General features: G+C 37.8%; 1 protein-coding gene and 1 long non-coding RNA gene across 3 annotated transcripts; one reads left to right on the top strand and one right to left on the bottom strand.

The window, feature by feature from the left end:
- The first annotated feature begins 976 nt into the window (after nucleotides 1-976).
- Nucleotides 977-9,798, top strand: LOC149082108 (uncharacterized). Of its 2 annotated transcripts, none has more exons than XM_089235618.1 (2): nucleotides 977-1,110; nucleotides 9,045-9,798. In XM_089235618.1, the coding sequence occupies exon 2, from the start codon at nucleotides 9,062-9,064 to the stop codon at nucleotides 9,428-9,430; it is 369 nt and encodes a 122-aa protein (XP_089091744.1). In that variant the 5' UTR covers nucleotides 977-1,110; nucleotides 9,045-9,061; the 3' UTR covers nucleotides 9,431-9,798. The 2 variants fall into 2 exon arrangements, with proteins under 2 accessions (XP_089091744.1, XP_089091743.1); XM_089235617.1 differs by lacking the exon at nucleotides 9,045-9,798 and adding an exon at nucleotides 7,074-7,790 and having other exon boundaries at nucleotides 1,001-1,110.
- A 3,563-nt stretch (nucleotides 9,799-13,361) lies between these two features.
- LOC149082107 (uncharacterized) lies at nucleotides 13,362-18,752 on the bottom strand. The gene is made up of 3 exons (XR_016193289.1): nucleotides 18,665-18,752; nucleotides 17,218-17,447; nucleotides 13,362-14,700 (listed from the first exon to the last, which is right to left on the bottom strand). It is a non-coding gene; the product is annotated as an uncharacterized LOC149082107 (long non-coding RNA).
- Between the last annotated feature and the right edge of the window lie 6,017 nt (nucleotides 18,753-24,769).

Below are 24,769 nucleotides of genomic sequence, written 5' to 3'. Positions count from 1 at the left end.
CCTAATACACAGGATGTGCCGTTCACTCATATTAGTCGCTGTTGAAAAAAAAAATTGAATCCATTATTCAATGAAAATTTCTCAATTTCAACACGATCTTCATCAAGCATTCAAATTGTCATCTATGACCATTACGTGGAACTTATTCTTGAAGTAATCGTTTTCGGATGCACGGTCATTCGAGCATGCCCACAAATCTCGTTTCACACCCGAAAAATCAAGAGACAATCATCTATTCAAACCCTTTGAACAAACAGCTCTTTATGCAATTCACTCGGACAAATACGAAATTATGGAAACCCATAATTCACCGTCCATTCACAGACGTCAACATAACCTCTTTAATGAAGACATTCCACCAATAACGGGTTCTTCACTCTTCGGTTTAGTTTTCCACGTAAAAACAAAAAAAAAAAAAAAACGACAAAAAAGCCAATGTCTGTGTCAGGAATGCCCGAAGCTTTTTTTATTATATTTTTTCGGGTATTATAATCTTTTATCCCCCTTATAGAACGTTGCTCTATCCATACATCGCAGAGGATCTGCGCACATGTACAGCGATACTCTTTTTCCTCGAATGTATCTTAAATCCCTTTACACTTTCTCTGAAAATAGATAAGTGTAAAAAGAAATACCTCTAGGGTGAGTAAGACAGAGAAACATATTAAATCGGCATGATGCCAGCCCTATATCGTGTCAATCCAACCGAATCCCTCTAAAATCCTCTCTTCTGCGTATAACTCTACTTAATGTAGATCACAAAAGCGTGACAATTTTCAAATACAAGGGGGTTACAAAATAATTTTTCTTCGGGATTAACCGAGAACCGCAATTACTCTTCGATTTTTTTATTTTTTTTTTTTACACGTGGGTGTTTATCTTTATTTTTATTTTTTTTGCGAAAGAACCCATTGGTTAAGAGATATTTGATACTTTTAAGCCGTTCGTCGAGGAAGCGACGTGGTTTTCAATTCGGGAGTATAAAAGCTAAAAGATCTTATCACAACGATTCAAAAATTCAAAAGTGTTCATTTTGTATCTTGTCTTGAGCTGTTCGTTAGTTGTGCGATTTCTGTCTTCTTCTAGGGAACAGTTTGGATTAACTTGCAGGTGAGTCGAACGACTACGATTTTCGATTTTGATGGACATTTCCCCGCACACATTGGATGAAGCCGTAATTATCAAAGATCAGTCCGTATTAGATCACTTGGATAGATATACAATTCTCATAGTAACATCTTCATATGCTACCAAAGTGATTTATTCTTTATTTATACAGCAGAATTCTTCTGCGTTGATAGCAACCCTTGAATGCTCTTTTTTTTCTTGAGCTAATAATTTGTTTCATAGTTAATGGCACGCATTGAAAGAAGAAAAAAACATTTAAAAATATCTATCTCGAATTGTATTGCTTATACAGGGCCTTAAAGAGGACGTAGAATGAATTCCTTAATAATCACTCATAACATAAGTGTATCGAAATAATGTTACTTTTCAAACTATCTTCTATGTGATTAAAACTATAGTAAGGAAAAAAAATCTGATAGCAAGACATACATGCTCTGTAACAAACAAAGAGTTGCTGTCGTTAATTGGGACATCTACCGGCAAAATCAAAATATAAAATTAAAAGAGAAAATTGCAGCTTGTTAGCAAAAGCAATTCCAAAATTTTATCTTTAAACTGGCTACAGTTTTGAACGTTGGGAAGACCTTTGGCACATATGCAAAACTACATTCAAGGGTTAACAATGGTTTTATGCATCCGAATTCCTGTATAGTAGAGTTCCGCAATTTATTTGCGATTGAGGAAATGCTTCAACTGAAGAGAGGTTTGTCTTACTATATATAATGCATAATTTAATACAACATATTCATTTTCGTATATAATTTTTGAATCTCGTTTATCCTTTAGTTATTTAAATGAACTTAGATCATAATTTTGAAAGAATTGCTAAAATTTTTAAAGGATTGGGGAGGTAAAATGAAAAATTATGTTACTGCCGAAACATCGAAATTCAAGATTTGCAGTGAAAAATAATGCATATTTTAAGTTTCATCAGATTGTAAACGTTGATGGAAAGAAAAACATGAAAAACTGATGACAGCACTTCTACGATGTGAAACATACATAACTGTTGATAAAAATTGTTAAAAACCTTATCAACTATATACATAACTGTGTCATAAATGCAGTAAGACCGCACTCAATATATACACACAGAACTTTCCGGCATGAACCAATAAGTTAGAAACTCCTTAAAATGTTTACGAGTTGCATGTAAAGTAAAGAATTGGTGTTTATGAGGCAAAATAAATTTCACTAATCTTTTTTGTGAATGAGGAATCTTTAAAAAAAAACGACAACAACATCGGCGATAAATTATATTGTAGGCATTTTCCATCATTGAAATAAAGTGGAAAAATAAATAATGGCAAAAAAAGTACATAAATATTTCCTTTATAAAGTTAAGCCTTAGTAGGGAAAAATTATTAGAAAAGTAAATGTCTTGACAACATTTTAGCCATAAATTGAGGATTATCCGAAGGGAAAAGCATATAGTGTGAATTATTTGATAGAAGTCATGTAAGTACCAAAACATCAGAAAATTGTCTTAATTATTTCCTTTTATTTTCAACACCTCACAACTTTCTTTTAACATTCATAAAGAATTTTCGTCCTGAAGGAGGCAAAAAAAACCGAATGGAATTTACCACACTGAATGGTGTCTAGAAGTTCACTTTGTCCTTAATGAGAATTCGTTCCTTAAAAACTTTTATTTAGGACGAAAAATTCTTCTACTACCGGTGTGAATTTCACACCAAACTGTCTGTAAGTATGAGTTCGCATGGAAAATGAAATAGCGCTCAACTTAACTGCTGTTTTACTTCCGGGGCAACCTGTGCATTTACTGCTGCTAATATATTGTTACGAAAATAATTTTACAAGAGTGCGTGACTCGAAATACCTTTGAACTGGGATGTATTCCGAATTCGTGTGTGTTTTATATGTTAACATACGTTATTTTTTCTAATCGCCAATATCAAAAACTGACTTCTTTTTTTAATTTTCAAGTTAATAATGATGCATAATATTTCATGCCAAAAATATATATGTATTATATGTAATTTAGACCAGGGCTGGACAAATCGCAAAAAAAATCTAGTCTTCAGAAAAAAATTTTAGGCTCCAAAATTTTTTTCACCCGAAGAAAAAGGTCCAAAATCATGCTTCTTTTGATTTTTGACAGGACATAGTGATTTCCCCCTTCCGTGTTGCCAGATATGCTGCTATAACTAGCAAATATTTTGTGCTGCTCTTATCCCGCAGTTCAAAAACCACACAAAGACAATTTTAGACGCCAATACCACTTTTTTCCAAGGGACCATGGTAACCTTGCGCGTGGGATTTGTTTGGCTCGTTTTTACACGTATAGCAGCATATAAAAAGTTTCGAATCGGTTATAATGAAACAATTAATATAATTAATTTTTTATCCTATAAGTTATTTGTAGTGGATTCCAGATAATCATCTCGGAATAGATACATAAGTTGTACGAAGAAGCCAGACACTAATTTATTCAAACTTTAGACTAAACTTTGACTAAATCCAGTCGATTTTCAGTTCATATTTCTACAATGGTTATCAAAAAGTCAGGTTATCAATGGTTATCATGGCAGTCACAAAGCATTAGCCAAATTGCAATATCTAAATGCGACACAAGCAGTGCCATAATTGATGTATATTACGATATGCTTCACATAAAACTGCCACATTTCAATACGAGCAACTTTTGTAGTTTAATTAGCCGTCGTGTGCAGAAAATGACCGCGATGCGATAAAAATTATCAAAAGTGAGTGCTGCCGTTTGAATTTTTTGAAATTTTGTTCTGGAAGCGTATTCGAAATTTCTAATCTCATTTTCGAACGCATACTCTGAAGCACGTATATCTCGAATTTCACTTGCATTCGTTGATTTTTTTCGGCCGCTAGGGGCTCGTATATCGGCAAAGTTATCTGATGCAATCAAGTTAATCGTTTAGTGACCAACCGAGGGAGACAATCCGTGATGCTTCGTGGATTCGCCCTGCATATCAACCGGGGCCGTTAATCCTACACAAGTACATGATCGAGACTTGTTCAGTCTTCATGATGACACGTGCCATGTGTGCAATAAAATCGAAAAAGATTAAAAAAGCTTGTCAATCAGCTCCTTCTTTTTTTTTTGGGCAAGGAATCGGGGCGTAAAAAAAAGGAGCAATACTTTCCTTAGGATTTCTAAGCGCCGTGTTATGCCTTATTTTCATTTCTTCGAATTTTCAAGGATCATCACCGGTTAAAGCAACCATGAGCCATTTATACAGCATTTTCATGTATTTACTATCTGCTCTCTTGAAACCTTAAAAATCCCTCAATGATTTCCCATAAACTATATAAATATTTCGACTTGGTAAAACTGCGAGCCGATCTCCCATTTAAAAAGTCTCGCCACAGAGAGCAGCAACAGACCTACAAACAGTAAAATGTAATTGAATCATAACACACCACTCACTTCACTTGTGAAATATAGATGGCGGCACTGAAAAATCAAACACAACAGTACATACGCACTCAGACTTAGGTACACACTAAGTTACACTTCCGGCACAACTCACTAGGTAGAAAATTGCCCATAGATGGCGATAGACCTGAGTTGTGCTCGGTTTGAAAGAAAGAAAGACTTAGTAAAACTGTGTTGAACATCACCATGAAACATTAATTGTTGGTAAATTTTTTTTCGTAAAATGAATGAAATAGATTTTTCTGGTCTTATTTTGGGGCGCTGAATTCAAATATTAATGCAAAATGTGTCCATCACAAAAACTTGCACGTCTTGAAAATGGAAATAATTAGCATATTCTTAATAACAAATTATAATATATTTATTACGATAGTTATTTTGTCATATCATACATACATCATTTTGTATGAAATATCAAAAAAGCATTTTGCCTCATACAAATGAATATAAGATCCATAGAGTGCACATGAATATGCACAGAATGAAATTTATATTAATTTTTTCAGCATTTTATAAAAATGATTCATTTCTTTCTCTTATGTATCGTAGTGTTGTCTCTTTCTGCAAAAACCAACAGCAATCTCTTATCATTGAAGGGTCCCACCTGCGTTGATTTCCTAACAACCCCTTCATTGCAGATGTGAATGATTGACATGCAGAGAGTTCCATGTGAAAACAAAATCACTCGATAGTTTTCTTATTTCAGGACCCCTCTTACACACAAATAATTCTTCTTTTAGTGTTGTGTCATTTAATTTTGGAAAAAAATTATCTTAGGTGCGAGGAACCTGGGCTATATTTGATACTAGAGAGATGTTACTGTTGCCACCTTGAACCTAAAAGAGGTTATCATTTCTCTAGCCAGCGCTTACGCTGCTGTGAGTGTTTTAATAAGAGGAAGAAATTGTCCCGTCTCTGCGGTATATTGATCAGTGCCATAGGCAGAGATACGGGGAGCATTGCCTCATCCCCCCCTCCTCCAGCGTCAAATTTGGAGTTGACTGATCTAATGAATATGTGTATACATGAATTGTGTCATCATCATCGTTCCCCAGCAATAATGACCGTGCCCTCTCCCCAGACTTTCAAGTATATCTCCGCCTACGATTAGTGCACTTCCTCGGATTGCGAAAGGCCTGAGGATCGATTCAGGGATCGTGGGGACAAAAACTTTTCTCTCCAAAGTTCATCTCAGCGTTAATATCCAGAACATCTTTCTTAGACAAAATTTTCTTAAAACGGGTGATATCACCCTTTGGGAGGGCGTGATGATGGAACTGCCGAAGGTGACAGTAGAAGCTACACATACGGTCATATATACAATATAGGGTCTCGTGGTTTAACTGAGGAAGGCGATGGGAATATGGGGATTTTTGTTTTTCTTACAGAAGGATGTCGATGAGAAAAATAGAAGACTCGTGACTAGACAAACATTTGAAACCTGTTGCTCGCAAGCACCTATGCAGGGTGTATAGGTAACGGCACGCATAACATTTTACTGGCGAAACATTGGTCCTAGAGGCATACGTCGAATTAGAAAAAGCATCAAAATAAAGTAAAATACTCACATGCATCATTAATGTTGCAAGGGGTTGTGTAACGACTTTCTAATTGAGTTAAACACGGCGTGTACGCATAAAAATTAAATTTTTAACTTTTATAACCACACAACCCCTTGCAGCATGAATGATGCATCCGAGTACTGTACTTTATTTGGATGCTTTTTCTAATTGGACTTATGCCTGTAGGACAATAACGTTTATTCCATTATACGTCAAAAAATTCTGGGAGGATTATACGAGGTAGGTCCATCTCATATTAGTTCGGATGATGTGGGTCCAATTGTATCACCAAGTAGTGACGTTGTTTGCGAGCATAAAATGCACTACTATATGTACGCACCTTCATCGTCAAAGATTCACGGCTTGAAATGACCAATGTCTATACTTCGTGGTGCTCAAACTAATCTTCTCTTTACTATTTTAATTATGTCTTTATCCCTTTAACAGGTAAAATGGCAGAATTCATTGAGCCCCTTCAAGTTGTCATAACTTTTTTTTTACGAAGTAGCTTTTTCTTCAATTTCCAGCAGGTGCAAAATAAGGATAATAAGAAAATGTGTTCTCTCTGTTAAGAAATTATCTTTACAAAATATCTGGGTTAATATCTTACCATTGCTAAAATAAGAGGATTTCCGGGAGGCGAAATATCTCGTCGATGTCGGTGAGAGGATTAAGGACTCACTAATAATGTTGCTCTCTAAGATTCATGCCCTACTGTGTGTGAATCGAAAAACACGTTCATCTCAGTATAAACATTACCAATCTCTTTGCAAAGCTTTTTCTAATATGTGCTTTATGACCCATGGAAGTCACTTGTAAAATCATGCATTGCACTTTTAAGCCTAAAACTATCTCAAATTTTCAATTTTTTTTAATGCATCCCGATTCCTATTCGATTTTCTCGCACAATTCTCATCTTTGTTTTCCTTCCTCTCTTCTTTATTTTGCAGACTTCTGCAGACAGATTGTGACTATGGACGGTAAAAGGAAATTGTACCTAGTCCTCACACTATGTATTATATCAAGTGACTTCCTCCTCTGCTATGCCCAGTTCGGTCATAAGAAAGGTCACGAGGGACTAGAAATGTTATTAGCTGCAGGAATACTGGCAAAAATCCTGCGAAAGCACAAGCACCACCACCATCATCATGGCCACCATCACCATGGCCGTAGCGCAAACATGCACCACGAACCGGCCGCATCACACGTGTATCCTCGACATAGGCCGCTGCCACCGCCACCGCCGCCTCCTCCTCATCACTACGCTCACCACTATCACCATCCTCAAGTGTACCAACAGCGACCTCTAGAGACTCCGTACCCGAACGTGGCACCTTCCCCAAGTGCAGCAAATACGTACTCGAAATCCGTGGAGCCCATGAACCCTGCGTATTCTGAAAGCCATGGGATGTACGCGCCGTTCGCAGTCGGTTTCGAACCCCAAGCGATGTCACAAGGATGAGATAGACTCATATAACATCATCACATGTAGATACATATTATAGACGTGCTATAAAAGGCCTTTGTTAACACGTATTACGTCATCGTGTCAGATTTGTGTGATGTCCATGTAAATAGATAGTTTATTATAACAGCATTTAATTTCACATGTTTGTACATAATTGTATTTTTTTGGAATTTGTCAAATAAATTTTTTATTATAAGAATATTGCATTTTTGTCAAATTTGGTGGAATCTGAGATAACTTTAAAAATAACCGAAACCGCGGTTGTCATTCAAGTCTCTAGAATTGAAATATTTGGTGATTAATTACAATTGCGTTGGAACATTCGATAGGCAAAATAATCACCTTGAACTTTCAACCGTATACAAGGGGTGCCGTAGATGAGACAGTAACAGCTCATACCCCATCAATCATCGCTCTGCATGGGTACCCAAATACTTTTAGTCATGGACCCCACGGAAATCTTGGTATATGTCGAAACTACAGCCATCTGTCAGCGAAAATGCTCTCGAACAATGGAGGACTATCCAGGGGTCTAGTAGGGGTCCGGGCACCCCCAATTGAAAACCGCTTCAGGAAATTTCATATAAATTGAAGAAATCGGTATATTACAGTATTTCTCAAAGTGTGTGTCGCGGCTCCTACAGGCGTCGTCAAGCTTTGTCAGGGGTGTCATGGGGAGCTGGGAATATTAATTTGTGAGCCTATATATGCTCAAAAGGGGTTCTGTTATTGGTGAACATATCAAAGTGTTCTGGGGATGAACCTGGAATTGGACAAGAGAGCCGAAGGTGAGAAAAGTTTAAGGACCACTGGTGTAGAATGCGGATTACAATAAAGTTATGTTCACATAAGGTTTTTTTTTGTACAGAAAATTTGGTTGAATTTTTTGTCGATAGGAAAGCTGCACGAAAGTCCGACAGGATTGATTCGACCTGAACATTTCATCAATCAATTTTTGTCCGAAATTTCGTAGAGCTTCAGCCGCTAACTCATGATTGAGGTAAAACACTTTCACCAATGTCAACATCCCAATGAAAACTCTATGTAAGCGCCAGTAACAGCAAAATTCAGAAATGAGCTGGTATTGGTTCATATACAAATTCAGAATGAGCTGGTATACACCCTGCATTGGTTCCATCTATCTATCTATCTGCACCCTGCATTTTATACGACTCTGATTTGCATATTTCTAGTGATTTATTTCCGCGCAGTGTCTTCTACTGACAAAAATTTGAACTACTTTTTTCTCTGTATCGGAAGAAAATCCCACATTATGAGAATACCATTTTCTCACACCGCATTCAAATATACCAATTCCTTCAATTTTTATGATTTTTAAAACTATTTACGAATTTTTATGGGACGCCCTGTATAACCTTTGGCTGGTATTTTGAATTCTCAATTACAATAACGTAATTATTCCATGATATTTTCTCACCTTCTATCGTTACAGACTTCTCCAGTACCACCATGGAAACAAAGAGAGTCATTTGTCTTCTGTTCTGCCTGTGCGTCCTTTCGAGTGACTTCCTAACATGCTACGCCCAGTTCGGCCACAAGAAAGGTCACCATGGTGTCGAGTACCTATTAGCAGCTGGAATACTGGCGAAAATGTTAGAACACCATAAGTGCCACCATGGTCATCATCACCATCACGGTCATCACGGACACCATCACCACGGCCACCATCACCACGGCCGTAGCGCGATCTTAGATCACCTCGGGGCTGGTTCCAGCTTCCGCGCTCAACAAATGCCGCCGCCACCGCCACCCCACCTCCGTCATCCCGCAATGAACCACGATCACCCGGTGCCAGTTCCACCTCTGCGACACCATTGAAGTTGGTGTGATCTCAGTATGAACTGAGACGTCATCCAAGACGGCATCGGGGGGAGGGGGAAGAAACATACTCGCAATATTGCTGGGAAAACATATTTTAGGGAGGTCCTACTTTTGGCAACGGTATGTGATAAAAAAAGGCATAGATTTTTTTTTTTTTGTATTCATATAAATTTACATTTTTTGTATGTTTTTTGTTCATACTTGGTGATATTTCTTAAGGTCAGTGAATTTCATGTGATTTTTTCCCCCCAAAGACCATGTTTATTTCCCCTTCATAATTCATGGCATTTGTTGTAAATATCCCGGATGATTTCCATTCACCTATTTTGTACCTTATGTAAATAAACTTCTTCATGAGATTGTCACTTTATTTGCTTCTAGTAGATTGAAACAATGTGCCGTTCATCGATTTGAATCGTCATTTTCAAGAAGACTCAAGTCCAAAAACATGTTTAAATTTTAAAAGTCATAAATTAGGGGTGCTCAAACTTTAGAATAGTGTGGGCTACTTCATTGGTTTGGGAACGTGTCGCGGGCCACTTAATTGATCTGTAAACGCGCAAAAAGAAAATGGTAAAGGCGGCCACTCATCTAAAAAAAGAACAACAGAATTAAATAAGATTAAAAAGACTTTTAATAAGTAGATAGAGATTTCTACAAATATTGTGAGATGTAATATAGGCCTCCCTATCAATAAAATCTTTTGTAACGGAGGGGCTGCGTATGCTGGAAGGGGATCGGCATTCCTTCCTCCCACCCGTGCCCAGGATTGGCGCACTCCTTCCTTTCGTCTCATTTTCTTCGGTGTTTTAGATTCGATTGTTGACGCATGTCGGGCCGAGCATGAAAACGAAGAATTAATTAATGCGTTTAACTTTTGCTGTGGGTGTTTGTATTGAGCGTGTGCGTGTTATTCAAAAAATTTTCTACGTCAACTTTTCTACCCAGCATTAACTACTCATGTGATTTACGCTATGGATTAGTGGCTAAAAACTGGATCTGTGCGGAAGTGGAAGTTAACTGAAACACCGAAATGAAATACCGTGCACCAGAGTTCTGTAAACGTGAAAAAATATTTTGAATCTTCCAAAAGTGATTCTGTCACAGCTACCGAGGCCTCCTACTACATTAGCTATCGTGTTGCGAGACGAGGAGAAAAATCACACCATTGGTGAAAATTTAATTTCACCGTGCATCAAATATGCTGTCAGATGCATGCTTGCGGAGGGGAGCGTTCATATAATGAGTTTAATACCTCTGAAATTATACGGTGTCTCGAAGAATACAAGACGTGTCAGGCGATGTTGAGAGCACAGTCATAAGTCACGTCAAATGTTGTGAATTTTTTTCTATCCAAATCGACCAAAGTATCCACGTTGCGCAATATCCTGTGCTACTTGTAATTGCTAAGTACTTGAAAGACTTAGAATTCGAAGAAAATCATTTCATTTGTCACCCATTGAAGGGGTCGCATGACTGCTAGACTTATTTGAAGCAATTGATCATCATTTCGTTGAAAAAGGAGTTCGATGGTCAAAATGCGTTGGGCTCACCACAGATGGAGAAAAATCCATGGAAGGTTGCTTTTCAGGACTTCGTACACGCGTGGCAGAAGTTGCCCCAGAATGGAACGGACCCACCGCTGTATTCACAGACAGAACCTTCCATCCGAAACCTTTGCCTCCTCATTTGCGAAACGTTCTTGATGAGGCGGTCGAATTTGTCAACTTTATCAAGGCGAATCCTACCAACTCCAGGTTGTTTAAATTGTTGTGTGAAGACATGGACAGCCTTCACAACACTTTTCTTTCGCACACCGGAGTTAGTGGGATAAGTCCTGACTCGGCTGTTTCAACTTCGGCACGAGGTAGCCTTTATTTAGAAGTGCTCGAAACATTTCACGATTTATTGTCACAAGCCGAACTAAATTTAAAAGCCGGTGATAAGATAATTGAGCACTTAGAGAAGGATTAAAAAAATCCTCATTTGAAAAATATTTTTCAGAGCCGAAAATGGGTGATCGGTGGACACCTAATACATTGAAAGAAGAGTATTTTAAACCGATTTGATTGTCGATTACAGAAAATGAGAAATTGATAGAGCCATCACCTTCTAATGCAGAAGCTAAAGATGGCACTGACAGAGCTCGCATCAGATGCAACTCTGAAGATCCTCTTCATTAGCGGAATGGTGAACCTGGTCAGTTTTTTGGGCTCGCCCGGTGTTGGCTCGCCGCGGTGACGAATACAGTGAACTTTCTAGAAAATCCATAATGTTTTTGCTGCCGTTTGTTAGCACGAAGCTTGTAAAACGGACGTTTTCTTCGCATAAGAAATAAATATAAATAAATGATACCTACATAAAAAATAAATGTAGAAGCAAATCGGACGCTCCGGATTCGAGTTTGTATATTTATCCTCTTTTGAGCGTAATTTTTCAAAACTTCATAATTTAATACATTTCCAAACATCACATATTTTGTTTTCTCCAATCTTTGTGTTAATTTGTTTGCTTATTTCGAAAATAAAAACTATACAATGAAAAATAGACCATTTTTTTAAATTTAATTCAACATATACCTTTGTTTTTTAAAGTTTCTGCAATGGGTGAAACTGATTGGGGAGAGGGGCAGATGACTGAGGATTCCGGGTCAGGGGTACGCGGAGAAGAACAGAGCCAGCAGGGGTTACGCGGACTGAAAAACGTTGGGAACCGCTGGATAAACGGATACTTCACTTTAACCGATAAAATCCTCCGGCACAAAAATGCCTCCCATAGAGAGAATGTTCCTACCGCTTGATATGTAAATTTCGGCGATTTTTCCCCGCTCAATCAAATATACCGCTTCGTACATCAACTGTTAATACACGTTAACCACTATACACATAACGTTCTACTTAAATGAAGGAATTGGAATTAATGAAAAAGTGTTCTGTTAATTAAGCAGCATTATGTATATACAAATACCAATACAAATACAAATACAACGCCACAACAGGCAAATTGCCCAACGAGGTGGCTGACCCAAGAACATCATGGATCCCCGAGCCCCTACCTACTACTGCTACACCACACATGCAACCCCCCCCCCCCCCCCGCGGAACCCCCCCAACGAATCGGTACATGCGGGAATGTGCGTACAGTTGACGTATGAAGTTTAATATTGGATTTAAGATAACAAAAAAAAATAATAATAAATAAAAATAATGATAATTAAGAGTGGGTATTGGCTTCCAAGTATTCGAGTTGTCTTCAATACGCCATTTTTAATTATTTTATTTTTGTTCCCTGTTTAGCCACTAGAAGGCGCTAACATTCCTCATGAAAAGTAAAAATCTTTAGAGAGAGAGAGAGTATTGTAATTACAAACTATATTAACGTTGTATAATGTCAATTGAATTGTTCCCCGCATAATCGGATATCCTGTGCTGTAATCATTGACATCCAATTAAGCGGAGCCGACTGTACTTCAGAGCAGTGTGTCTTAACGGTTTTTCACTCATGGTCCACCCTTTTAGACCATATTTTCTCCTGGCCACATGCTATATCTGGGTCCCACCTTCAACCAGGAGCAAGACCGAATCCAGTTATTATGAATCGAGTTTTTTAAGTACATTCTTGCGAAAATTTTTATAAATAAATTCGTATCCGGTCCCCTCGGCTGGCATGTAGTGAGCTTCGTTCTTGGTTCGGATTCCGTACTTTACCTTCTCACCTACATGGTGTCCTTTCCACTTGATTTATTCCGTTCCCCCCCCCCCAGAGAATATCCTAGGACCACAAGGGGGCTATATGGCCCCAGGTTGAGAAACACTGCTTTAAAGTACAGAAAGTAATTATCTGTTTCTCATTTTTGGTCTTCATTCCCTTCTTCAACATGACGATTCAATTATGAAATATCCTTTGATTATTAAGACACCCGAAGAAATCATGGGGGAGAAACACTTTTTATTTTTTTTCTCAATACTGCACATTTTACATGAACATAAAATATTTTAAGTGAAATTAACACATTCATTACACCTATATTGTCTGAATATCTGAATATGCAGAGTGTCTAGGTTGAAAGTATCTAAAAATAACGACTTATACTGAGAGAACCAAACATAATTTGTTATGAAATTTCTTCACCTACGAGATAGGGTATCGCTACAAGTGTTTTTTTTAATCAAATTTTTCTAGCAAGTTCACGCAAACGCACTGTCGTCAGCTGCTCTCAGATGCTTCACGTAGTAGTTTCGCTGACTGCCAGCCTGGAGTCAGCTGAAGTTGGTCTTTTGTAGTTTTTCAATTTCAAGATGCTAATGAGAGAGAGAGAGTTATAGTCCATTTAAAAAAACAAATATCTTCATAGAAAGCTCACAATAAGGCCAAAAAACTGTCGAGTTGTTTGCTTCCAAATTCGAGCGACAGATAACAGCTCTTCAGGAACACACGGCAGGCAATACTCAGAAACTAAACTGTGTGTGACGGTGAAATATAACATACATACGCACACACACACACATCATTCCGACATCCAGTAATTGGTTAGAACTATAAAAACACCACCAGATGTATAAAACCAGAGAAAAATACGTCGATTTTTAACTGTTTTCATTTAATTCGATTGAAGTTCTTCAGAGGAATGTTTTTGAGGCACATGTGTGGTTTAGTAGCAGTAGTTGTAGCATGTGGACACCGCAACCTGAGGTTCAGTGCGTGCTGGGGATTTACAAATTCAAATCAGCGGTGCGTGTTAAACACCATTCATGAACTTACATTGAACTTTATCAACCAGCAAATAAATTTGAGGAGCTGCTCTTTTTCAATGCAACTTAAATTTATGAGTAATCATACGTGGGTTCTCTCACTAGAAGCCGATAATTCTGGATTCCTTTCGCCCGGACACCCTGTATGCCACTTTACTGAAACTCAGAAGCACGAACACCTTGCTGTAGATGCAGCTGGTCGCGGATGATGGTCAACTATCTCGCCTTGGCCTATCGTTAAGTGAGTGACCGGTGGTGGAGTTGGTGGTCCCATCATATAAGCTTGTTGCATGGCCATCTGCGAAATCGGGATCCCACCGTCAAGACCTGGTCCTCGGTTACCTCTCAATACCTGCATAAGGACGCCGGCTGCTAACAGTGGTGTCATCACATTACGCTTTGCAGTGCATTCGTCAACGGAAAGAACGAGGAAGATCACTACAGATGCTACTAGAAACTTCAGGAGAAATGGTGTTGCGAAATTTATTCTCATGGTCGTATGAAGGGAAATATCAGCTGCAAAAAAAGAAGGAAAGTATTTCACAATACATTTTAAACAATGTTCAATGCAGCAAAAAATATGTGGTGGTACAAAAATACAACTTTAACACATATCAGTTTAAGAAAAAAAGGAAGATAAGATTCACATCATGTCAAATAAAATGTCAAGATTTTCGGTTTAGCTCTTTTACATACAAGTTTTTGGCAACAAATTTGGACGATGTGCAAATCATTATTTACTCATGTCTTATCATCATTTACTCATGGGTTATCATCATTTACTCATGGGTTATCATCATTTACTCATGGGTTATCATCATTTACTCATGGGAAAACAAAGGAAAAAATATGAGAAAACTGGTTTTTCCGTTCTTTCTTCCTCTCTCAGCTGCCCCTTCCTGTATATATTATACACACTTTTTTTGATCGTCAAAATCGAGGGAGAAAGGTTAAATGATAATGCTGAAAGAGAGAGAGGTGAATCAGCACCTCCTAGAGATAGAAGGCCTCCGCACTCTGTTTGTGATGTCAGTAAGTAGTGTATTTTAACTCAGAATATTCAGGGAAAAAAATTCCCTGCTCGTGCCAGTATCATCGTTGTGAGGAAGAGAAATGATCGGGCTCAGAATTGGCGATTTCTAAGCCCCACATCCAATCACTATATTTGTGATCGGTATTTGTGAGCCAATCTGGAAGATTCTACGCCAAAATAAGAAGAAACAAAATAGGATGCTGTGTTTAAAAATGTGGCAAACTTGCTAGGTAGGCTGAATGACGTTTATGGCAAAAAGTGCAGAGGCCTTCCATCTCTAGGAGGTGCTGGGTGAACGCGGGAAAAAAAATTATTTTACAGGGTTGCCAATGAAGAGTCCGGAAAAGGGAGAGAGAGCTTGAATGTGTTTCTTCCATTCACAAAGGGACGAGGTATCTCATCTGTGATCGTTAAGGGTTAAAGCAATCCGTAGATTCTTTTGCCGAAGAAGTGACCGCGAACTGTAAAGGACGGGAAATTTTACTTTAATATACCTGGAAATTTGTGTTTTAAGCCAGATCCAAAGACCAGTGTTTTCCTAAACTATTTTTGTCAATCTCCGCCTCCCCGAACCATATATTCTTTTAATGGTGTCCTGTGTTATCCAGAAGCACGGCCCTTTTAATTTATTATATAAATTGATTTTTTTTAAAGAAAACTTCATAGAAATTGAAAGAAAACATCACAGATAAGGTCTGTATATCTCGAGGGGCTAAATTTCAGTGACTTCACTCTTGCTGGTGTTCTATGTAAGCTCATCTCAACATAATGCCCGTGAGTGGACATGAGATCCTGAGCCATAACTTCATTGGTGAATGCGTTATGATGAACCTGGTTCTATGTGCAGTTTTTTGTTGGAAACTGACAGTATGGGGGCTGCTTTTCTCCCGCCATATTTCACTTGGAAGCTTCATTTCTTAACACTTCTGAATTTTTTTTTAAATCTCTATGTACCCCTTCCCCCAACCACCTATCATGGCTGCCCTTAATTTTAATTATCCAACGTGCCCCCCAGAATATTCCAGGATCGCAAGAAGTCATATGCCCTGAGGTTGAAAAAAATACTGCTATAAAAGATAATTAATTGTTTTCATAGCATTAACAAATGTGACAGACATCATCGGGGAATACATGGTGAACATTTTCTTCTAGAGAGGGGATGTATTATGACTTATATGGTCATACACAATTCTTACAACTGTTAAAATTTTCTGATATAGCTGTATTAAAACCCAGTTTTCTTTTAAAAAAACTTTTTAAAATGAGACTTTTTTGTGAGAAGTCAGCCGAACAATATTGCAAAAAAAACTATGCCCTGTATGATACACATCCCAGAGTCTAGACAAGAGTTTTCCAGACATTTGTCTTCCACTTGACAGAATTTTTTTTTATAACCTTCTTTGTCAAACCATCTCATAAAATCTTATGATATACGGTATCTGTAGTTTCTATCGTCCCCCTTTGGTGCATTGCATCGCTCGCAGGAAGTGATAATGCCCACTTTGGCTAACACTGCTTAAGAAGGGTGAGTATTATATTTTATGATGTAGGTACCCACTAAGAGGGGAATTTCTGAAAATTCAGCCCTCAAAGGGGTGTCATTAGGGGTTCAAACGTTATAAGGGGGAATTATAGCACAGTAGTTTTCAGATTACCATATCCACACGAGCGAAGTCACGGGTTATAGCGACTAGTTTGTTTATATTACCTATATTATATTACTAAACAGCTAGTTTGTTTATATTACTAAGTGTGGAATGTCGAAACAACTCACAGCGTTAGTCCAATTAAGTGGCTTTCGTTCGTCATTTCGTTGAATGTAAATTTTTAAATTTTTCACTCAATTCCCGAGTATGAATAGAATGATATTACGGCTCATTCAAGGATAATTGAATTTATTTCAAAGAACCTCGTGTTCAGATTAATAAAAATAAAAACGTGTTATTGAATTCACATATTGCCACATGAATTTCGCACATGTGGATTGAATACACACTTACTTCTTTAGAATATTTCAGGACCAAAAGAAGTTCAGAAACGAATCGGTATGTGTATGTGTTGATCCCTCTTTCCCATCAACAACTTGGCGAGGAGTCCAGCGGCCAAGTAAGATACGATGTCGGACTTTTCACCGCTTTCGCCTTCTCCAGCAACCACAAGTGGCAACAGGATGGCCAGGGAATACACTGAAGCAAAAACGAGTAGCACTGTCATTCGCATGTAAAACATCCTAGACATAGGAAAACAAACATATAATCACGTAACGCATGGAAACTCATCCACCATATTAGTAATTCCATAGTCACTGTGGGAAAACCTAATCGCGAAGATTGACTTGAAACATTAGCACGCGTTCTTCATATAATTACTAAGATCATGGACAATTTTCAATAAAAATGCATTCAAAAGTCGGTTAAAACGACATCTATTTCGATTCCACGAAATTATGTCGTTATAACCGAGGTATTGTTACAACCGATGTTGACGTTATCAATACCTTCTAGGTATTTAAAATATTATCAGATGTACATTCCAAATACTGTACAGAAGTTGTACTTTATTGTAATTAGGATGGATATATTTAAGGGAAAGGAATATGCAGGAAATTTTGATCGGATCACATAAATACGGATATTGCCAATTTTCGCCAACAAATGTTACCAATTTTCGGTGAAATTGCAGTTATCGTGTATAAGTAACGCTTAGCGGCAAATGAAGTGCTATAGCAAGTATGCAGTAACGTGAGATGTATTTCACCAGAAAAAAGTTGAATATGAGAGATATGAATATGTGTAATATTCATAGATATAATTATATAGCAATTAAATATTATCATAATATAATAATATGAATATATATAAATATAATATAAATATTCATTTCATTACAAATACACAATATTTATTGAATTGTAATTCATAAAATATGAAAATTATCTCTCCATCCCCTGATTTCATTAGATGCCGGGAATTAAAGTAAGCTTCGTTGAAAAATGGGGCATTTTTATAATATTTCGGACAAAATTGCAGTAAGAAACACGAATGTTCAGTATACAGGTCATAACAATAAGCATGTCGGACCGTCTAACATGTAATAAATCGTTTTTTTCATCGTTAGGTATAAATTCGTTGTGATTATATCCGCATTTCTCCGACGTTATAAGCAAAGCTCATTATTATTTTCTACGGGAATCAGTCGATACTCCCAATTTTTTGATGTTATAGCCAAGGTGTCGTGAAAATCAAACCCAAAAAGCCGACCATGGCTCCGTGCTCTGCCCCCATGGGGGGATATAAGCTGGTTACCACTAAGAGGTGTGAACCATGTTGGAAAGACCGGCACAAACAAACCCATCGGGATCAGGATTATAGCCGAGTGTATCTATTTAAAAGTGTATTCTATTGAAATGCAATATTTACAATGAATAGCAATTGAAATTACACTTACGTCTATTTTTCTATGGGCTATACACACGGATAAGATCGAAAGCTTCTCCTCGTATTCTAACTGAAATCAGAACTGAATGACTCTCGACTCAGAATCTCGCTATATAAACACAGGACGAGTGTTTTTGTTTATATTGAACAAGCAAAAATAGCAAAAGAAGGTATATTTTCAAGTGTTAATGGGATTTTTCTCACATCTTAGAAAATATAACTGAAAACAAAGCGAGTAAAATGAAGTTAATGAGGCTTTTCTAATTTCTCTGCTCATTAGGCCTAAAAAATCGCATGGAAATATTCCTCTCTAACAAGGAAAGAACTTGAGATCACAATGATGTACTTTTTCTCTTCTTTCTTATTTACTTGATATCCATCTATTTACAGCTAAGATGGATGTTAATGACACATCTAAGTGTTCAGATGGATGAGAAAATGCAACTGATTTGGATTCTGATGCGGTTGAACGAATGCTGAACGAAATCAAGGTTACGTTTATGGGAATCAGACTTTAGAAACAGTTGATTTTTTTTTATCTTACTAATTATAGACACAGCTGTTTTGAGATTAAGACATGAAATTATGAGCAGCTAATTTCATTAGCTGCATCATTTGTAAAAAATTTTAGTGATTTGATGCGTGCATTTAAAAAAGTAAAGTAAACTAAATTCATCATTTTTAATGATAGAACTTAGCGAGAGCTCGACCATTCACTGGAATTCAATATTATAATGTGTTTATATCCATACTAGTTAGGATCCCATCGATTCAACAAAATGTATATCAGAATCATTTACTGAAGTCCTGCATTCTCCGGGGTTTTGATCCCGTAGCTTCCTACGGTTTTCAGAAGCATGACCATTTGCGGAAGAAAGAGAGGGAGAGATTTCGGCATTATATATATCCCCCTAATTAGGATACACACTAATTAGTGGGGTCATTTTCGAGCCATTGGTCATGTTATACGCATTTTTGAGTGATCGGTCACATTTTAGGAATTTTCACAATCCATGGATCATTTTTAGGTTATTTTTCCAACGAAACTTTAAATCTGCGGATAATTTTCTTCAGAGATATAGTTATGCACTTAATTATTATTAAATTATTTTGTCTTTTTAGAAATCACTTCGTTATATAATGAGATTTCGTTACAAAAGGAATTCTACGTTTTCGCATTGTTATTATGTAAACTTATCTGGGGGATTAGAGAAGTGTTCGTTAAAACAAGAATTTCGCTATAACGGTATTTGTTAAAACGGGATTTGACTGTAGTACATGAGTTAGGTCTCCCTCCCCTCTGGGTCCAACGATAGGGCTCCCGATTTTTCTTAATATGTGTGTTGTGCAATTTTGCATTTACACAACATATTGCATTTACGTATTTTTGAATCTCGAATGAAGGTATATTGCCGCAACGATTGTTTGTATAACGGATTATAGGATGTATAACAATTAACGAATGTATATTATATCCTACGAAAGGGCCCCGCCCCCAATCTCCCTCCGTGTCTATCAGAATTTTGTCCGACGCGACCGCACCCTCCGGGCAATGAGCTAAAATCGGGTAAGCGACAGAGCATGGTCGTGCTTGGTCTCTTCTGTTCTGTGTACGCAATTGGAGAAAACTATTCGTATCGTGAAAGGGGGTCTCATGTCTGGGAATGGCGGCCTTGTTGCATCTGATCTATGTGCCGCTATGCATCGTGCAAGAATTTGAAATAAGAAATTTTGGAAAGCTCTTATCAAAACCAATTAATCAAAATAAATCTACACACTTTTCAATAAAAATAATCGCATAAATGGTAAATAAATATTCAGCTTTTGAAGGTAAATATCAGCATCAGGTCTTTATTACAAGTCCATTCTGAAAGAATGTTATTCTTGTCTTTGGTTTATGCGTAGGCCTAATTACAGAAAACTAATGTTTTATGCAACTTACAAGTTCGGCCTCGTAGACTTCCTCCGGTCTCCGTGTACTGTATCGTACTGCATCGTCTATTGTTGCAATATCTTTAACCTTCTATTGTTATGCAGGGTATTCTATTAATGGACCGACAAACTCAGATGGGTGTTATTAGACATCAACAAAAACAAAATTTGCAATGGAAGATGGTGTCCCAAACCACGTTGATAGGGTGAAAAATCGTGAAAAACGCATGCAGGTTTCGACGTCACGCTGGAATGACAAAAAATACAATATAATAACTACAAAAAGATTTATTTGATTAATTATTACAAGAGTTGTTGGAAGTGGCAGCCGTTTACGTCATTACACAGTCTACAACGACGTAAAAACAGCCACGTTCGAAGATACCAGGTATGCTTTTGTACAGACGATACGCGTATAGAGCAGTTGGTTGTCTGTTTCAATGAGTACCGTCTGTATACCTGGTATCTTCGAGAGCGTCCGGGAATCGCTTTTTACGTCATTATAGACTGTGGAATGACCTAAACGGCTGCCACTTCCAACAACTCTTGTAATAATTAATCAAATAAATCTTTTTGTAGTTATTACTGTACTTTTTGTCGTTCCAGCGTAACGTCGAAACCTGCAGGCGTTTTTCATGATTTTTCACCCTATCAACGTGGTTTGGGACACCATGTTTCATTGCAATTTCTGTTCCTCTCGATGTCTACTAACAACCCTCTGAATTTGTCGGTTCATTAACAGAACACCTTGTGTATTTATCTTCACACACAAATAGCGTCGTGAAAACCAGATTGGCGTGGTGGTAAGATGCTCGTCTACCACCTTAAATGTTGCTGTCACGGTCCCGGATTCAAACCCGCTGAAGAATATAATTGGGAGGGGTGCATGTGTGGTGTAGCAGTAGTAGGTAGGGCCTCCAAAAAATGGCTCGGGGATCCATGATGTTCTTAAGTCAGCCACCTCGTTGGGCAATTTGCCTGTTGTGGCGTTGTATTTGTAATACGATATTTTTCCTACCGAACTTGAGGTGACCACCGATAGACAGCGTCTTCATTTCCAACCCATCTCATTAATGGCAGTAAATTGCAGTACAGCGATATGGCCGGAATTGGTAAAGTAGTTTGGAACCCATACACGGGAAAAAAATCGAACTATAGACATCTCTATTTTTCTCCTTATTACCGCGCATTAATGTTATAGTACCTTCCTTTTTTGGCTAATTTTTTCTCAGAGAAACCTGAAATGTATTTCGTTTAAATAATTGAGAGGATTTGTAACTTCTTCGAGGGGTTAACCAATCCTTAACGATAGATAAATAGATGGAACCGCTCACACAACCCCGGAGTAATACAAAAAGCATCTTACTTCCGTTACCTCAAAAAAGACAACGTTGTGTCGGAAAAAATTAGCGAAGATTTATAGTGGTTCGCCCCCCCCCCGGCCTGTATCGAATTACTCGTGTCGTTCTCCCCATGAAGACAGCAATCAACTCGATGCAACGTACTAGCTACTGGCCATCAATTCGATACACGTGACTGAAATGTATAGCTGAACCCAATGACTGAGGAGAAAATTGCACGTGCATCCAGCGGCACATAAGGACCAAAGACCGCAGCCTCGGATTTCAAAAGAAGTGAGGAAAAGACTTGTGTGGCAAGTAAGAAAGAGAAGAAGTTGGCATGTTCTCAAGTGGGAGAGATTCGAGAATGGTGTAAATACACCTTAACGGCACCGACTCACAGTATCTGTAACCAGCTTGCACTATGTTCGTACCCTTAGGATTCCACCATTGCCGCTGGTTATCGAAAGCATGACCATTCACTGAAGTCCGAAATTCTCCCGTATTAGAATCCACACTAACTGGGATCCCATTACTGCCTCCGATTGGCAAAAGCATGACAATTTATTGGACCAGCTACTGCGTCGACTGTGTTTCTTTATACAGTCGACGCAGTAGCCGGTTCAGTAGTCGACTGTATGAAGAAATACGTGAGCCAAGAGTTTTAAGACATTTTCAACAGATGACTCAGCTTAGAATCAGTGAATTCGAATCAAAAAACAGTGGATCCTTCTGTCCATGGGGTGTGCGAGGGTGCGGAGTAGAATTCGACAGAACTAACACTTGGGGTGGATGATGAAGCCGAATGCAGGTGACTCAAGACGCTTATCGAACGTTACAGTGGCTATGGAATCATAAAACAAATCCTCTTTATTTACTCCGGGTGATAACCCCATCTTTCCGTAAAGCCATATATCAAATGCATGAGGTAAAACGTCCCATATTGTTTGTATGGCAGGCATCCCTGCAGCCGTCTAATTTGGAAACATGCTTTAAATTACAAAAATCTGTTAAATGACGTGCAGTTACTTAAAACCTCAAGGATCGTGGACATGACGAAATGAAGAAATTAGTATGCAGTCCATGTGTGTGTTGAAAGTGAAGATTACTGAAAAGTCATTTGTAGAAATTTCATATTTTTGGATGCAATATGTATCAATGTATTAAATACATTTATTATGCTTCAGCAACTTATCACTGTGTTCTCAATTTTTCATTGGATCAAAAGTTGCCATCTGGGGACTGTACACAAATAGAATGAACTAAATAATTTTTTTTCAAATCATAATTTTTACCAGTAAATGCAGTTTTCGACAACTTCGAATTTTATAAACGTTTCGCAATTTGCGAACCCCCCCCCCCCAATCATTAGCGATAAAGGCTGAAATATTTCAAAAGTTTCCGTTATTATTGCATTTAAAATAATGCAATTTTTATTAAGTGGCTTTTGAGTCAGTTGACTTCTTGCAACTTACTGCGGTAGATACATTTTCTCAGGACGTACCGAGTCTTTAGGACTCCCATAAGCTTCCCTGTTCGATGCTGCTCCGTACGAGCTGGATGAAGAAGTTAAGAAACTGTTTGTATGTGTGTGTGATAGTTGAGTGTACGTGTATAAGAGGCGCGTCAATAAAGGGTAATAAAATTCACAGCGCATGTGCTGTACTCAGACACTCAGTATATGTCAAATTAATTGAGATCATTTTAGAAAATATGAATTCGATAAGTTGTGGCTTACTTATCACAGAAATTTGGACTTTGTAGAACTAGTATATGTCCTAAGGAGGTCGAGTATCAAAATTCAAGAACGCATTTCATATGCAATTACAAAATCTAACTGTCAATTATCTGAGCAAATAATTGACAAACAAGTGTGGAACCCTACACCTAATGGTTACAACAGAGTACAGTCGAATCCCGTTATAACGAACGCCAAGAGACCGGAGGAATCACTTCGTTAAAAAGAAATTTCGTTATAAAGTAATTCCAGGTTACCTAGCATTGTTCATATGTGAACTTATTTGGGGGATTAAAAAAGTGTTCGTTAAAACGAGATTTTTGTTATAACGGTATTCGTTAAACCGGGATTCGACTGTATATATATGTTCATTCTAATGAATTGCGTGATTAAATACAAATATATATGATTACCTGTGGATACAAGATTAAATGCGATAAATATGGGTAGGTTCAGTGCATATGCAACACTATGCCTCCAATCAATGAAGAGAGAATTAGAACTACATATTTACACGTTTTACAAAACTAAACCAATTCACTGACTCACATCAGGCCAGTATGTTCTTATGTCGAAGAAATTTCAACATCTCTCCCGTATGATAAAGCGAGATGTCTCTTATATGCGGATACATTTTCTAAGGGTTTCAGTTCTATCGAAATATCCTATACTTAGTTTGGCTAAATAGTCATGCATGGTTTCAATGCTCAAATCCTTCATTATATCAAGAGATTTCTGATATGCTATTGTGCCCCGGTATATCACCGAAGTCTTTTATTTTGTTGCACTTATAATTGTTTGATATTCTTTGGTGAATATTTGCTTCCAGAATACTCTCCAAGGAAACTGGGGAGTAATAATATGCCAACGCGTGTTGTGACTGTTGACGTTGTTCGACCAATGTGTGGTCAGATGAATTGGTAGATCAAATACAAATACAAAAATACAAATACAACGCCACAACAGGCAAACTGCCCAACGAGGTGGCTGACTTAAGAACATCATGGATCCCCGAGCCCCTACCTACTACTGCTACACCACACATGCACCCCGCGGAACCCCCAACGAATCGGTACATGCGGGAATGTGCGTGTACGTGTAGTGC

Source organism: Pholcus phalangioides, unplaced genomic scaffold (genome assembly GCF_987345545.1).
Source record: "Pholcus phalangioides strain wild (caught in Gottingen) unplaced genomic scaffold, Ppha-v1.0 ptg000009l_1, whole genome shotgun sequence".
In the NCBI taxonomy this organism is placed as follows: domain Eukaryota; kingdom Metazoa; phylum Arthropoda; class Arachnida; order Araneae; family Pholcidae; genus Pholcus; species Pholcus phalangioides.
This window is presented reverse-complemented; position numbering and strand designations above follow the sequence as displayed.